The sequence below is a fragment of the Phaenicophaeus curvirostris genome, chromosome 15 (assembly GCF_032191515.1).
Source record: "Phaenicophaeus curvirostris isolate KB17595 chromosome 15, BPBGC_Pcur_1.0, whole genome shotgun sequence".
In the NCBI taxonomy this organism is placed as follows: domain Eukaryota; kingdom Metazoa; phylum Chordata; class Aves; order Cuculiformes; family Cuculidae; genus Phaenicophaeus; species Phaenicophaeus curvirostris.
Genome location: NC_091406.1, coordinates 389,436 through 407,110, shown reverse-complemented (window position 1 = coordinate 407,110; position 17,675 = coordinate 389,436). Strand labels below are relative to the sequence as shown.

Below are 17,675 nucleotides of genomic sequence, written 5' to 3'. Positions count from 1 at the left end.
GGAAAACCAGAACCTGACTGGTGTTTGTGGGGTATGCAGGTTTGAAACACCATCAGTGCAGAAGGTCTCCTGGGGACATGGAACACTATATACAGAGATGCTAACATATAAACTCTGGCTCTTGCCCCAAAGTGCTTCTGTCTGCTGCAGCGAAATGTGATACAAGGGATTAAGGGGATGCAAGATGACACAAACATTGTTCACAAGATAATTGTTATAGGAAGTCTAAGCCTGAATAACAAAATCTACTGAGCACAGAGTGGGAAGATAAAGGCAATATTTTCTCTGTTGGATTTCCCTGATGATTTATTTTCAATTGGTGAAGAAAATCACCCTTTTATTTCCACTATTTTATGCAGAGTTACAATTCCCAGAATGATTTATGTTAGGTTAGGTCACCATATAGGAGGAGAACGTGAACTTACATCTGCATTGAGTGGGACAGATATTGTAGAATTATACTGAAGGTCATCCGTTTATCTTCAGCTGGCTCCACACCTCAGCCATGCGCAGCCCTTTTCATCTGCTGCTCATGAATCAGCGGGCGCAGGCTGGGCTCCTCGCCTTGGCTCCAGCAACTGGCTGCCACTGGTGTGTATGAGCGTGTGAAGGGGCTTCCAAAAACCACTTCTCATTCATCACTCTCCTACTTAAAAAATACAGTCATCAAGCCAAAGGTAGAAACCAGTTCCACTGAGCAAAGGTGACACCTATAAACCATGGTAATAAAAAACCCCAAACCAAAAAAGCCTGGAGAGCTATCAAACAACCTGCAGGCTGTGAACTCTCCTGTGCCATATGCAGTCTTCGTACTCATCTACACTGATTTCCACTTTTAGAAAACTCCAAGAGGAAAGATGGGATCTGAGAATCATACAAGGATATAAAGGGGATGGAAGAACATCACATTGGCAGGATAAAGATAGAGAATGGCTTAGAGCCTCGTCTGGGTCTATGCTTTTCTTACACTGAAGAGAGATCAGCCTGGAACTGAATGTAAAACTGGTTGTGCTGCCAGAGAATAAGTCCAGAGTACAGCTGAGGGGAGGGGGAAAACAACGCCACCATGGGGAGCCCTAAGAGTGCACGACTTCTCAAAACACTAACACTGTAGAACTAATATTTGTATGTCACTAATATCTACACATGAACTACCTCATGTCATTTGGAGAAACAAACCTGGAAGACTGTTGACTAATAAAAGATATCACGTCTTATTAATGTTCATAAAGTAATTATGAAAAGCACAAATCCGTCTGTTAAGTAGCCGGCAAACAAGACAAATGACTGTATTATGTTAAACAGATTATAAGATGCCTGAGGGAGGGAAATCCAATAGCCCCAACCAAATCATGAACCGAGCAGGAGCCATGTCCAGCACACAGGCTACATGAGAACACGAACATGGGCATGTACTCACACACACGTACCAGCATTTCTCGAAGCCTTTTTCCTGCATTACATATAATAACAACATAAGCAATTAGGTCAGTAAGACGTTATGCATAAAAGTCTGCACTGAAACATGATGATGTGATCATTAAGATTTTATTGTCCTTTTAAAAACAATTACTTCCTAAAACAGCCAATGATCCCCACCAAGATGAGACTGGAAGAATATGCAAATTACATGAAATCCAATTGCCCCTGTCCACACTGGGAATCCAGGTACTTTAATCCAATTTGATAAACAAAACTAATTTAATTCTTGTCATGTTTTTGAATGATTTCTGAACATTCAAAGGAAGAAACAGTCATGGATGGAGAGTGATTCATTAGCATGAACATCATCACCCCATCAGCGTGTCCTCTGGACATCCAGTGCACTCCTGAGGCATGAGGCACCCCATTCTTCATGCAACATGGATGCAAAACTGGATAAGAGCTTGTATGAAGTCTTATCATGATTAGTCACCTAAACCAAGGAATTGTGCTAGTTAATAAAAGGCATTTGAATAGTATATTTCATGTGATCATCCTGAGTTCACACCTGTTGGCAGCTCACTGCACCCACCCCGTAGCAATGCACACCGTCCTGCTGCTGAAGGGATCCCGGGCTGAGAGGTGCCCGTCCCGCTCCCCACAAAGGAACCGCCGACAGCAGCACCCGCGGCTCCTGGGATCCAGCAGCTCGGCCCAAGCAATTCCCACACTTCATCTCTCTTAGCCCTTCCACTCTGACTCACCACACCTGACTAGAACCAGAACCAGGCATAACACTGCTGGCTGCAGAGTCTATTTGAGAGCAATATAGATGCTGCTGTACATGACTTCTGCCAGCAGACCGTGGCAAAGAGGCTGCCGCGCTCGATTTTCCTGAGACTCAAATTTATGGGGAAAAAAGTCAAAGGCATTGACTCCTGCCCTCAAATAATCTGTGTCAGAAAAATATGGCCATGACATTCTATCAGCTGCATTCTCCAGGGTCTTCCCAGTCTTACACATGAGAAATTTCATCAGTGTGAATTTTATGGCTTCTAAGTTTAGACAACACAGAGAGTGAGGTCAGGCACAGCAAACCTGCATTGCTTTTCCTCTCAAGGACAACTACTCTTGAAAAATTACAAAGCCAGCCCAAACAGGAGAAGATAAAGGTTTGAGGGCAGCCCGAGCAGCAGAGGGTTGTACATGGGCTCCTTTGCAGGTAATTAGTTTGCTGTGCAGTTTTGTGTGCACTGACATTCAGGATAGGGCAACCGCAGAAGAAGATGGGGGGCTGTTTGCCTCCCCCATGAGAGGAGGATGGGGAAGGCACGGGAAGCCCCCAGGGCTTTGTGGTGGGATTCCTGCTCCCCCCAGACAGGACCAAGCCTCAACCCTTGCTCTGCACCAGGCATCCCCAGCTCTGGACCTGCTTGGGCATGAGGAATCATCACTGGGGTCCTGCCTCTCTCCTGAAAGTGATGAAGCCAAGAACATTAACGCTGCTGTGACCTCTGCTGGCCTCCGTCTGGGCATCGTTCCTGGGCCCCACGTGATGGGGCAGACGTGACCTACTTGGTGTGAACCCAGCCGAGAGGCACAGCTTTCCCCAGCCCAGAGAGCCCAGAGCAGGAATCACCTGTGGGTTTCAGTGGTTACTTCCACCAAGAGAACTTCGGAACAGGAGGAGACCCAGGAGTCACATCTCGGGTCCATCTGACCCTGGCTGGCACTGTGTCCCACTGCTCACAGCCACACGCGCTCTCCCCCTCTCCCCTGAGCCCATTGGGTCCACGATGGGGACTAAGCACACGATGTCTGGGTGACAAGCACACCTCCACCTGCACACAGGCTCTGGTCAGCAGCGCCCAGCATCCCCAGCACCAGTCTGGATGCAGCGTCCCATCACTCAGGATGGGACCATCCTCCCTCTGCCCACCTTCCCACAGAGCTGGCACCTCAAATAGCCCCAGCCAGATCTGTGGGAGCAGGAGCAAGTGCCAGAGGGGAGCAGGTCCGACGGCCACGCAGACACAGGCTCCAAGCAGGATCTTACAAGCCCCATTTCCAGAGGAAACTAAGCTACAAAATCACTGACTTTCTAGGCAACGCTGCACAGAAGGGGAAAAAAGCAGCCAGCAGCACTGGAAGCAAATCTGTGCAGAGCAAAAACTGATAATGAAGTACACAGGATTCTGTAAGAACTCACTGGCGTAAGTGATTAATTATAGTGCTGAGTAGGCATTGCTCAGACAAGAGGTGGCCTACAAATGCAGCCAGCTGACCACTCTCAAATCATATGCTGGGAAAGGAAAGAAAAAAAAGAATGCTGAGCTGTATACTGGAAAATTTATTACTAAATGCCATGAACTTGCATTTGAAAAGAACTGCTGATTGCAAATAAATCCACCATATGGCTTTACAAAGCTGATAGAGCATTTAGTTCCCAAATATAGCAAGACCAGACTCTGACAGCCTGTTTTAATTTTATAATCCACATTAGAAAATTATTTAGAGTACAGTATCAAACACAATTTGTTGGGTTACTGTCAAATAGTTACTGGGGTGATACAAGGTTTTCACAGCGAGAACAGGGTCTTGTGCACAGTGATTACAGCTGCACAGCTTCACTGCAGGAGGGAATTTCTTGGTCACCTTGCTTCAGCAAAGCTGTCCGCGGAGAAGAGATGTTTTTATGGGGTCAATACACGTGGACTTGTGGCTTTTCGTGCCCTCTGCCAACGTGGTCACTTGTGACATTCCCGTGTGGGTTCAGTGGAGAGAGCGTACAAAAACAGAGAGGCTGTCGCTGGGCATTTGCCATCTGCTCTGCCAACCTGGACAGCAGTGAAATGTGCCTCTGGGTCTGATGAGAGTCACTGTGCTGTGCCTGTGGTTTGTGCCGAATGCAGCCCGCGGTGCCCTCACCCCGCGCCGCAGGTGGGAGAAGGAATTCAACAATCCCACCGACAGACGGGTGAAGCCGCTGTGGTGCGGAGAATAAGCAGAGACAACTTCTCTGTTCTTTCTTAAGGTAGGTCACCCTGACCATCCTGCCTTCCCCAAAGATGCTTAAAATAACTCCATTTCAGGCCAGCTACAGAACGCAAGAACTGAGCCCTGCGCTGAAGACCAGCCTCCATCCAGCTGCTCTCCTGCTCCAAAGCGTTTCTAGCTGTGCGACCCTGCAACCTCAATCAGGTCTCTTCAGAGTAGGAGGAATGACAGAAGGTACCTTTGTGCTGATTTAAGCAGTAACTAAATATAGATGACACAGGAACACTGGGAAGCTACAGCTGAACCCATCTGTAGTGAGTGAAATGCAGTCACATAATGGAACTATCTCTAGAGCCTTGGAAATATGCTCTTAGTTCAGCTGTCTTTTGTTGGAGCTGGTTTGGCATCCAAAATTGCAGGAAGCCTTAGCAGTAGGCAGCCTGGAGACCGACAATTGTGCTGGGATTGCTGATCAGCACAAGAGCAACTTTCCAACGCAAACTGGGTTAGAAGAAAAATCGTTTTCCAAACCCTTTCATGACTGGATGGAACATCCACAATTAACAGTAGTTTTGATTTTAAAAAATCCTCAGCAACATTAGTTGGGGTTGTTCAGCCTGGAGAAGAGAAGGCTCCAGGGAGACCTTAGAACAGCTTCCAGTCTGGAAAGGGGCTCCGGGAAAGCTGTGGAGGGGCTCTGGATCAGAGAGTGCAGGGACAGGACAAGGGGGAATGGTTTTCAGCTGAAAGAGGGGACATTGAGATGAGATCTTAGGAAGAAATATTTTACTGTGAGGCCCTGGCCCAGGCTGCCCAGAGCAAGGGTGGCTGCCCCATCCCTGGAGCTGCTCAAGGCCAGGTTGGATGGGGCTTGGAGCCCCTGATCCCGTGGGAGGTGTCCCTGCCCATGGCAGGGGTGGAAAAGAATGGGCTTTGAGGTCCCTTCCAACCCAAAATGTTCCATGATTCTATCTATGATAAGAGCTGTTCTGGCTGCCCGTGGTCACACGGTGCAAGTACTGATAAATGTAAGAATTGAGATTAGAGCAAGTCTGATGTTCACCACTAAAAAGCAAGGGTCAATATGGCATCCAGAAATTAAAGAACAGCTAAATTGGGAAATGCAATTACTGTAGAAAGCTCAATGTTAACTCAGTGTTCTCCTCCATCAGCCTTAAACTGATGGCCTCTCTTCATGTAATTATAGACTATTAGTTACACCAAACCATATTTGCATACTTCCACAATCTTATTGTGCCTCTAATGCACGTACCATTCCGTAGCCTTAGCGCTGGTTCAGCTTCTATTTTTGTGGGTTTTACTCCAGGGTAATTCAGGACATGAGTGGATCTCCCAGCTGCTGGTGCCTGATTGACTCGCGATGAAGCCATGGGAATGGCTCACCAGAAAAATGAACCCTCTTGTGGTCAGCACAGCGGGAACACAACCGCTGATCTGAGTACAACAAGAGGTAAAACCCGAACATACTTTCTGTGGTTGTTAGTAGAGGTATCGGCTGTCTGGAGCATAGGAGGAAATAATTAATTTTAGTTTTTACATGCATCACTCAAAAATATCCTAAAGGCCAAAAGCTTAGCCTAGAGGTGCCCCTAAGGTAAAAAGCTTCATTTTAAGGTGCCTCTGGCTGAGCTTTCATGTTAAAGGCCCCTAAAAAGCTTAAGGGAACTTTTGTGATAAGCTTTACAATCCGCTCACACATGAGTGATTAAAGACCCTGGCCCTCGTGTCACCTCCTCTTGAGCCTCCAAAAATGCTACTGCAAAGGTGGGCAGAAACTGAGAAACTGGGAAAACCAGAGAACTGCTAAAGGCTTCAGAGAAAACAAACTGATCATTACCTTGGAGACTGATAAACACCAGGATTGCTCCACTCTTTGGTAGCCTTTCTGAGTCAGGGAACTGTTCATCCAGATACTCTGGGAATTACTGTAACTTCAAAATCCTTTGTTTTAAAGGAAAGTCACATTTTATTCTTTCAAGGATTCTGAGTCTTGCGAGTACCAAAATACTAAGGAAACAATCAATCCACTTAAAGATAGGTTTCCTTATTTGGTATGTTTTCTCACTAGAAAAGAACTTAATTTTGAGCCAGAAGTCTATTTCTCTAGCACCAATTCCCATGCTGGTTGCTTACCTTGCCATTGAGAAACTTAGACACCGTGCAGTCTGAACACTTCTCACTGCTAAGCTAAAGGGGAAGGTTTTCCTGAAGCAACAGGTTAATCAGGTTAATTGATCTCTCGGGGCGGGGGGGGGGGGGGGTGGTGACAGGGACTGGGGACAAGGGCTTTCTGTACCCGGTGGCAGGGTGCAGCAGGGCTGTCCTACAGGCTGGTGCGGGCAGCCACAGCCTGAGCCTCTGCCGCAGCTGCACTGAAGATCTTTTAGAGGAACCCCCGTACTCTGTCAATACCACCAGTAAGTACAGTTAATCCTGGTAGATGATGCCAAGGGACGTTTCAATGCTATTTTTTTTATTCCTTCCAAAACGCTGCTAAGAAATCTACCCATATTTTCTTCCAACCTTGACCCAATGCTTGGTTTTGGGAAGAATGTGTCAAACCCCAGACTGCTGTGCCAGCAGCCCCCTGAGCGCAGATCAGAACAGGTGAAATACCAACAGTACCGTGTCCCAGGAAAGCCAGGGTTCCCAGCAGGAGTGCCACACGCAGCAAGTGCAACCTCAATGACAACATAACAGAGACAGTAGGGCTGTTAACTAACGAGGCTCTGAGCCAGAGCACAGCCTGTGGTAACCGCACAGCCAGCCCATTGTTCTGCATTTCTGCAGCTGCAGTTCAAGACCTCCCTGTGCTCACCACCACCGCTTGTTCTCCAACATGAGTCACACTGGAGCAGTACCACTCCCCTCATATTTGTAGCCGACCACAGCTAGGGTGTCAAAGCCCTTCGTACCCACTGCAGCTCATCCCTGCTCAGACTGCACCACAGAGCTGCCGTACCCCTTGTGCACCACCTCAGGTTTGGGTACACTGGACATCATAAATTTTCTTCTATTTCTATGTTTTCTATTTCCCAAGCAAACAGAAATCTATCCACAGAACAGCATGAGGCTGTTTTTAACTCCTGAGCAGGAAAACCAGCCAGCATCACAATTCCACACCAACAGCAAACCTTGTGCACGTAACGCAGCATCACCTTAACTTTCTTTAAGCTACCAGTTTAGTCACTCCAAGTTATTTGCACAAATAAGTATGTTGTGGGAAAAGAAGAAGAAGATTAGTGAGGAGGACTGTAAACACACTCGAGAGACTTGCATCTGGGGTGCAGAAAAACACAGACATCGTACTAATCATGGCTCAGCCCTGTGTGCTTGACACGGAGAACCTCTGTGTTTAGATAATGTGGGCCTGTGACAGACTCTGAAGCAGCCTCTGTCACACACACATGAGATTCCTGCCCCGCTCTAGGGAAGATCAAAGCACGGTGTTGAACTGCACCTGCGCAAATCCCTGATATACAGGCAAAACCAGCAGGCCTAGTGATCCTCAAGCAAGGACCAAGCTCTGCAATGCCCGTGCATTCGCTTGCGCCTGGGTGCTGCTTTGGAGATTCCCCAGCAGGCGAGGTACTGGAGATAAATGTGGTCTTTCCATTTCATCCACGGTTTTGTGGCTGTTCTTGTGTTCTGCCTGCATCGGCTGACAGACTGAAGTCTGCGAATACTGTGCTTCTCTTCCACCATCTGTATGGATGCAATAGATTCCTTTGCACATGACAGAAAAATAGTTTTCCACTTAAAAATAGACACAAATATTCCCCAAGAAACAAATTAATTCTGCCTCTTTAAAACAACATCCAAACCCCACAAATTATTTTTATTGTGGCTTGGATCTGTTTAAATATTTATACTCAGTTTTTATGTTCCATTAACAAACTGAGTTTCACTTTCCATGCAGAAATTGGGATATATATCTGAGCTTAATTAGCAAGCAACGCAAAATGGAAGCCAACATGTAATAACAAAAGCAGGCTCTGAGCCAGCTTGGTGAGCCTGCAGTCCATCATTCAACACAGAAATCTGTGGTTTGGAGTTACTGGTTAGATATTTGCATTACGTAGCAAACAGGCGTGTGCAAGCAGCCATAATAAAAATCTTAGAGCTCCTGGAAACAACTGCTGGTCACACAGCTTGCTAGGATCTGGCGACATTCCAGTTGGTAAATATTCCAAATACTGGGTAGAACATCTGACTTCATAGGACCATTCAAATTTAGCCATTAATATGTATGTGGTTCTCCTTCATTTGGTAACTTTATGCATACATTACACCTGACTGATCTCACATGACCAAGATGCCAGTGCCAAATGCCTGGATTCCCAGCCCAGAGCTCCGCTCACACGCACGGCAGCCCCAGAGTTCATGCAGCTGCCCTTGCCCTTCTAATGCCTGCACCCGCGGTGCGACTCTCCCCAGTGCCGTGCCCTTCTGCAAGCGCTGAGGCAGCTTCCCACAGCCATGGGAGTTCTACACTGTGAATCTTGAGGCTCGAGGGGACTAGAGGAAATGCCACCCCTTAAATTTGCACAGATCTGGTTTCTACAGCAAATTGCTAGTTACTAATACATCAAAATAAGGCAAGATCTCCAAAATTTATTTCCTATTAGTAGTAATGAAAAATAGTTAAAAGTACTGTGGCACCAAGAGAGCAATCAGCAACATCACTTCATATGTAATACTGAAACCAGCATTTGTTTGAGCAGTTGAAAGATATCCCAGGCCTCCCATCTATGCACAAAAGAGCTCACTGATTCACACAGTTGTGTTAGATTGAAAGGATCCATTACACCACTGAACACTATGATACTGTATTCCAAGTTAAAGAAAGCGATAAACAAAGAAAGAAAAAAAATGAGAGAGTCTGTATATATTTCAGTTTGCATTGTTTTACGTGTGCATGGAAAAGAGGAATTAATATTATCAGGGAACTAACAGAATTATTCTTGTCAACATTTTCAGTATCACTTGAAAGGCAGAACGACAGTCCATCATGCTGAAGGAGGCAGGCTCCTCTACATTAGAGGGTGCAGAAGTCTGTAAACACAATAGCCACAGCCACTCTCACCTGACCACGCACAACTGCACGTATTCCAATAGCTAATGGGATTACCTGTTGTAAATTCAGGATGCTTGGATGTCACCAAGAGTTCAGAAGGTCAAACATACGCCACAAAGACAGCATAAAACCAGCAAATTATGAACTAGATAAACTTCTGATGAAAGTGAGGCCTCTGTGATGTGAGTACATTTATGACATGTAATTCATGTGTATGTGCGCCTATGTCTGCAGACACACATTTCCATACAAAGAGAAAACCAGTGTTACAGCCAAAAGCCCAGTCGCACACCTAAAATACTTCCCCGAGCTCTCTGCTCGTCATGGCGAGGCCATTGGCACCTGTTGATCAGATGCAACAGACCAACACGACCACCTTTTTGTTATCAGTTTCACTGAACGCAGACTTCAAGTCTGATCTGTCAGCCCTTACTGTTCTGTGATTCCAGGTTACTCCAAGAAAAAAAAAATCACAGGAGGAGCACATATCACCCTGAAATCTACTGAGTGTGAAAGGGCATACCGTGTGCTCCTACATCCCCAGCTGCTCACACGGATCCCTCCCACACAGGTACACATCTGTAGAATTGTATGCACTGCAATTTATTCTGACTTGAGATAAAAGAAAGAGCATCAAGTTATATTTGTGTTGCCCAGAAACAGAACCCAGCTGATTCCAGTAAAGGATGTTATAGTGGGAGTCACTGTCTTGTAATTCCTGGAAAGATCCTGTAAATATCAGCTGAAAACCAAAAACTATTGATATGATTAAGCCATAATACTTTCAAATGAATTTTCTGGGTCAGTAGCTAATTTTAGAGACCCATCTCTTTCAAACGTACAAGAACATAACGAAGGCAGAAACAAAGAGAACATAACTTCGCTCCCTGCCAGCGGTTTCCAACCACACACCAACGGCCCCTCTGCACGCCAATCGGGTGAGATGTGAAGCAAGACCTTTTTGATCACAGCAACAAAATGAAAAACAAACATACCTTCTGTCACCCCAATATCCACAGTTCCTTTTACTTGACTGAAGCACCACAGCACATCCTGCATGAAGTTTCCAAATCCTGCCAGGGAAACACGTGCAGAAAGAAGATGAGGCAGGGTCACATTTGCGTCTGGCTCGTCCTTTCGTATACAAGCACACACATACCAACAGGCACACAACTATCCCCAGTCACTGTGTGAAGGTAGGTGCTTGCTCACCTGCTATCATTCTTCCTTACAAGGTACACGGCCAACACTGCGAAACTGAGAGCGTTACACCCATGTTATGAATCGCCCCTCTGTCGGTTTGCTCCAGGCGCTTTCCAACACGGTGCAATTGGAGTCAGTCCCCTCTACATCACTGGCTGCATCACAGAAGAGTCAGGAGGCCCTGTAGTCACGGTCTTTGTCACAGCCTCTCTTCATCAGAATACTAATGCCCTCAGATGCTTCCAGCACTGTTAAAGAGAGAGGCAGAGGAGAACAGAACTCATCGTCCTGCCACAACACGGTTTCTCCCCACTTGCAGTCAGTGCAGTTGTGAACCGCTTGGTAACGAACCCAAGGAGAATGAAGCTGCTTTACAGCACGTAGTAACACAACAGTCCAAATCTGCCGGGAATCAGAAGTACCCTGCAGTTGCTTTAAAAGAATCCTACAGGCATTTCTACCACAAGACGTGTTATTGAGCTGTATCTCTCTCAGCTGTGCTTGCTGCTGTAGCAACACTCCGCGTTAAGCCTCTCTGAGAGAAATTAGGATTTTACCTACTGCTGCTCTTCATTTTCCTGACAGTTCAGTAGAATTTCCCTCTCTAGAATACAGTTTTCACTGTAGCACAAAAAATACATTTCCTCAAAGGAAAACTTTCTTCCTTTTATCCTAAAACACATTTCACCTCAAAGCAATTTTCAGACATGAAGAAAGCTGCATAACTGAGCCACGAGGACAGGAAACACCATCTTACCCGTTTTACACACAGGTGAAACGTGGCACAGAAAACGTGAGGGTGTCACAGGCTGCAGGTGTGTTCCTGGACTCGGCCACAGGGTCGTCCTGTGGGAGGCTCCAACCTGTTCCTGACCTGCAGGAGGCAGAGAACGCGCAGCAGGAGGTGTGACTGGGTTAACAGGTTATCTCCTGGCTGCCCACGTGTCTTTGTGAGATTTCTATCTGGTTTTATTTGTATCACGATAAGTTTTTGTATACTAATACAAGTCAATGTATATAATACGTACCAAAAGAAGTATCACTGCCCTCAATACATAACACAGATACAAAGTCCAGAATGAGCTTTATTAGAAGATTCAAGCCAAATGCAAGGGACAATTGGAGTTTTGAGAGTATGAAAAGACCTGTACAGTGCATTACAGGAGTATCATTAATGCTGTATCACAGTATTAATTTAGTTAGCAACATATTGTTATTACTGTATTGAATAATTATTCATTCATGTGATGTACATATTACGCTAATGCTAAGTGAGGTTACTTGAGGTTAGGTTGGCTTGGGGTACATTTGGTCAGGTGAATACGTCAACTGGTGTAACGATAAATCTAGCAATACCCTGGTCAGAACCATGTGCCATCATTAAGCAAGGCACGATGGTACTTTCATAAATGACCGAGTTTTTCAGATTTCCATGAAAATCTCCTTCTATGGGAATAGATTTCCCTAGCTCATGTTTACTCAGACTTTCCCCTGGAGGATAGGAGTGAGAACATTTATGCAACTGGGTTCATACAAATCAACAGCTGTTAATTTTTTTCCTTGGAGATTTGGAGCGCAGATTGTAAAAACTGGTAAGTAAATATGGCAATCAAGCTCATCTGGGACAAGAATATTTTTATATGTGTGTGTGTTGGGTTTGTGTGGCAAGGGTTTTGGTAACGGGGCGTGGTGGGGTGGTGGCTGCCGGAGGCTGCTGGAAGCTGGGGCCAACGGGCTCCAGAGCAGAATTGCCTCTGGCCAAGGCTGAGCCAGGCAGTGGTGGTGGCAACACCCCTGGGAGAGTGGAATGTATTCAGGGGAACGGGAGAGGATGGAGTATCCGCATAGAGGCAATGGAAAGACTAACATTTTCCGGAGGCTCTGTGGTGCTTGTGGAGTCCAGGCTGGAGCTCTGGTAAGAGCGACAATGAGTCGCTTCAGCATCTGGGCAGTTTGCAGGGTTCTGACCTGGTTCTTCACTGTCATAAATTTTGTTGTTCAGTAAATTTTTTGCCCAACTGTCTTTGACAGAATTTATTCCTGTCCTCACCACTGAAGGTCTCGCATTTACACCAGGGACAATTTTTTCCCACTTTGCACTGGAAAGCAGTGTGGTTTCTTGGCCCTCACTACCTCCTGAGTCCTAGGACAGGAATACTGCAAAATTACAAAAACCAGGCTGGAGAAAGGCCTTCAGTAATTGAGTTCCCACTTCAAATGTGGGAAATGATTGATTTAAAGAATGCTGTTGTGTTTTTAAAGTTCTATTGCCGACTTCGCTTCTGCAATTTCTCTGTGACTATGTAGACACCACCTGTCACTCTTGTAATGCTTTCAGAACACCAGTTCCTACTATGAGAATGGGATTTCACTAATGTAGTACATCTCTTGTGATATTGATGTGTAACAAAATCTTGCCTCCAAGTTTGGTCTCTCCCTTCCCTGCATGTAAATTAAGTGTCTCTTTATTCTAAGAATTTTAAGAACCCTTTTAAGAAAGGCTGCACATGGATATTGGTTAGTTTTATGATGTCTACTGCTGACTGCATTGCATTCAGTCCTGAAAGGAAACGAGACATGAATGCTGTATGGCAGTGGGAGAGCTGGGTGTGATGGTCTAGTAATATTGATGGGACTGGATGAGGTACACAGGAACAATTCCCGGGGCCTGAGGTTACGTTATGTACTAGTTAGAAGGAATGGAAGATGGAATGCTATTTACTTCCCAGCCCACCGACTGACATACAGTGCGACCATGAAACAGCATTAACTTCTACACGCATCTGTTCTCGCTGCTAACTGAGCTCATGCAAAGTGTTAACATTGTGCAATCTCTTCACTAGAAGCAGTATCAGAGAAAGAATGCAGAGCTTCAGTTAATACATAAAAGCTTTTAACCAGCATTCCTCTCTGCAGAGCATGTCCTCCCTCTGGAGTAACTTATGATTCTGAAATCCTGCTCTGCCTTACGTTCTAGTGACCTCTAGCCGAAGCATCCTAGCACTTCACATGCTGCTGTCAGGACAAGCTGTTATTCAGCACCGTTTCCAAACTGGAGCTCTAACAGAAAACTTGCAGGCGTTGGTTTGCTTTAAAGTCCTCTGCTGATGTGGGCCGCTGGATGCTGTGGTTTGTGTTATGGAAAGGATGCCCAAGACCTTTTCAGATCAAGCCCTCTGACAGCGCGTATTCCGAGTGCATGGAGCTGCCGCTGTGCTGTGCCAAAGCTTGTGGGAGTCTGGGAACTGGGTAAGTCACAACCACCATCAACAATCCCTTCTCTCAGTTTTAAAATTACAGTACTTTTTCAAACTTTTCTTACTGGTTCTTTATGATTTCATAGTAAAAGACCCCTGTGTGCATGTCTACCTTTTACTGAAATATTCAATAAACAGGAGGTATCTTGTTTTCATTTAAATTCTCCTGCTGTAGATGCAATTTTTAGTATTTAAATGCCTTAAGGTGAATTAAGGATTCAAATCTTCTTGACTTCACTCCAGTATTATTGTTTTACAGAACATAAGATTAACTACATCTTCTATTAAAATATTACAGACTGTCCCTGCTACCTACAGATCCTCCAGCACCTGCATAATGCTACAGATCCTCTTTTCATTTGCCAAGTTTCCACTACACTGTTACTTGTACTTTTGGCTTTGATTTCTATCTTGTTCCTGTTTGCACCATTAACTTGGGTTTGGATTCCTCCATCAATATTAGCCATAGATTAAACCCAGTGCAGCTTGAATTTATAGTTCTTCTTGGGAGGAAAGCACTTAAATGACAATATGTAAATGTAATGGGATATATGTCAGTCAGGGAAACCAGATGAAGGAACTGAATCCTTAGCCGTGTCTTTCCTCCTTGTTGGACTGGTCCAGCTGATGGCATTTTGGACACCTGAGATGCTGAAATTCTGCTTAGTGGCATCCAGCCCGCTTTGATTGCTTCTCCTTTACTTCTCAGTGTGCAGCAAAGGAAGGTTTCACCTAAGTGAAGCAGACTAAAATATTCAACACACCGGTTTTAAACTGGATTAAATATGCATATTGATGTCTAACTTTTGAACAAGCACCCACCTGCAAAGCATACAAAATTCTTCTAATTCAGTAGAAGCTTTGGGCACTCGTGTGAAGTGAGTCTGCTTTAACCACAAGAGACGTCAGCAACAGGTAGTAAAGTCTGGCACATGTAAGACATACCATAATGTTAAAGTTCACCAGATGGTTAGGGCTGCTGAGTATCATTTCACTTCTTTTAGGACTTGTGGTTCTGGGAAATACATACTGTAAATATGGCTAAACTCCTCTATTTTTGTAAGCCATTGCTAAAAATTAGTTTTGTACTTGAAACAAAAATACAGTTTCCTGAATAGTTAAAATTGTAAAAGAGCATAAAGCGTTCTCTTTTAATTTGGTGGCAGCAATTCGATGCTTTGTTCCCTCAAACCTCCGCACAACCTGGGTTTGCAGAGCAGGAGCTGGGGTGGCTGGAGGGACTTCGATACCCCCGAAGGGCCGCGGAGAGAGCCGGTTTGTTGTGGAGCCTCCGGCAGGAGGGATCAGCCTCGCGGCTTCTCCGTTAGAAGGCACCAGAGATCCACCCGGGGAGGCTGGGGCGGCTGCTCAGGGGGCTGCGGAGACCCCGCTGCTCTTCCAGAGCGCCTGCTCGGGGCACACACGCTCCTGCGCCGCCTCCTCTCTGCAGCGAACTCCGGAATTTCGCTTCATCTTCCCGTGGCTGGGGTGTCACCCGCCGGGAGCGCATCTCCCATCCCCGCGGTGGAGCTGCGGCTGGGGAGGGGGGTGCCTGCCTGCTGCTGGGCGCCCCCAGCCCCATCTCCTCTTGGTCTCGCTGCCCTTGACTCTACCTGCTAGGAACTGCTGGATTTCTTGGAACACACCTGAGGGAAGTCTGCACCGGTGGCTCTGACGTAAATTCCAAGTGTATTTTGGACACGCAGCTCATATGTACGCACAGGCCTAGGCGGCAGCTTCGTTTTCCTTCCAGGCAGGTAATTTTCTGGATTCAGCTGCAACTCTTCTGGATGCCATATAATGCGTGTAAGAATAAACCTCTTTACAGCGCTTTCCCTAAATTCTGACGTTGAAAACGGGTGTCAAAAGGCAGGCTGCAGGTACCAGCGTACAGCAGAGAAGACAACAGCAGTTCATTATTCCCCAACCCGTCTGTGCCAACGCCCCTGGTTTGTGCGCTGGGCTGGTCGTACAGCGCACAGGTGAGGGGGCTCCGTAATGGGTGTCTGCTTCTGGAACAAAGCCTCTTTTTCTATTCCCACTAAAAAATTCCTCTACTTGGGACGTGCCTCCCATTTCTGAGTTGATAGAGGTGGAAAGCTCCATTCCTTGAGGAGGAGGAGGAGGGGCCCCTCGCTGCGCGGGGCAGGGCGGCAGCGGGACCCGAACCCGCTCGGGAACTGCCCCCAGGAGGGGCCGCCGGGGCCGAGGGGCCGCTGCCCGGGGCGGAGGGGCCGTTACCCGGGGCGGGGCTGCCCGGCGCGGCCCCCGGCGGCGGCTCCGGCGGGAGGAGCCCGAGCGGGGCCCCCTGGGCTGCCGTGCGGCTCCGGCTGCAGAGCCGCTCCGGGTCCCGAACCCCGCCGGCTCCTGAACATCCTCCACTCCCGAACCCCTCCGGCTCCTGGATTCCTCCTGCCCGCGGGCTCCTCCGCCCCGGCCGCCGCAGGTTGTTCCCGGCCCCGGTAGGTGCCCCCGGGGATGGGGGAGTGACGGCTCCGGGGATGGAGACAACGGGGACGGGGACGGTGAGGGCTCCCGGGACGAGCCCCTCCCGGCTGGGGGCGGTTCGGGGCGATCCCAGCCCCTCGGGGACAGAAGCGCTGGGATTCACGTCGGAAAGCGGCGGAGCAGCAGCGGCCCGGAGCGGCGCTGGCGGGGGCTGAGCCGCGGTCCTCGCCCCGCAGCCTCGGCGCTCGCCGTCAGAGGTAATTCCGACCGTGCAACCGGCCGCTCGCCTCCCGTAGAAGCCCCCGCCCCCGCTCCGCTCTCTCCCTCGTTGTCGAGCTCAGCCGCTGTCGGAGCGGGTGTGACCCCCGCGTTCGGTGGTTGCTCTTCCCCCCCTTGTTTTGGCTCCGCACTTGCCTGCGGAGGATGGAAAACGCCGGGCTGCCGGAGGGCGCCTGGGACCCCCAGGCAGCTGCTTCCTCATCCCTGTGGAATTCCTGGAGGGGCTGGGGAGAGCCCGGGGCCGCGGCGAAGGGCGCTGCTCGTGGGGCGAAGAGCGGAGCGACCGAGCACCAAGTTAATGCGGAACCGTGAGGGGTCGCGGCCCGAGGGAAAGTAACGATTTTAATCATTTCAGGGCTTTGCAGTGCGAAACAGGAAAGGTTGTTATCTGTATTGTACCCTGGGTGCACTTTATAAAGTCACCAACCCTAGTAATTATTACTCAGGCTCGCTTAACTTCAAGGAATGCCTGAGCTCCGTCCTCATGGCTTTTATGTATTGATGTATTTCAGGAATAAATTCAGCTACACGCTCCTACACAAGAAACCTTCCTTGAGTAAGTGACCTTGGTGGACAGCCGTGAGAGCCCTATGCTGCAGAGGCATCGGTATGCAAACCTGTTTTGTGGCTGTTATAGCTGAAGGTGTTTCCTCTGGAGAGAAAGTTTTGGGGCTTGAAGGGAGGTGCTGGTGTGGCTTTGTTTCAGACTGAAGGCTCAGTCTGTTCCCTTCAGAGGCACAGACAGGGATCATAAACATTTGCTGCTTCATTTGTTTTACTGTTGCATCTTATTTCAGTTCTCTGAGATGAAAAATCAAGCTCTTATGGGTTTTTTTGACCTTTTGAGAAATGCAACCTCTCCTGACCTTTGCTGGGAGTAGGGAGGTCTGTGTGAACCGCAGCCCCGGGAGTGGATTGCAGCTGAGATTGTGGAACACCTCAGAGGGAGAGTGCCTTGGGTGGTGCCTCTG

The 17,675-nt window shown here is 47.6% G+C and overlaps 1 protein-coding gene across 1 annotated transcript in view; it reads right to left on the bottom strand.

Moving 5' to 3' along the window:
- PPP2R2B (protein phosphatase 2 regulatory subunit Bbeta) overlaps positions 1 to 10,754 on the bottom strand; it is a 67,411-nt gene extending 56,657 nt beyond the window's left edge. The window contains exons 1-2 of the mRNA XM_069869213.1: positions 10,730 to 10,754; positions 10,513 to 10,590 (exon numbers count right to left, since the gene is read on the bottom strand). Of these exons, the coding sequence (XP_069725314.1) occupies positions 10,513 to 10,590; positions 10,730 to 10,739 (88 nt within the window). The 5' untranslated portion in view covers positions 10,740 to 10,754. The remainder of the gene's footprint in view (positions 1 to 10,512; positions 10,591 to 10,729) is intronic.
- Positions 10,755 to 17,675: the final 6,921 nt, after the last annotated feature.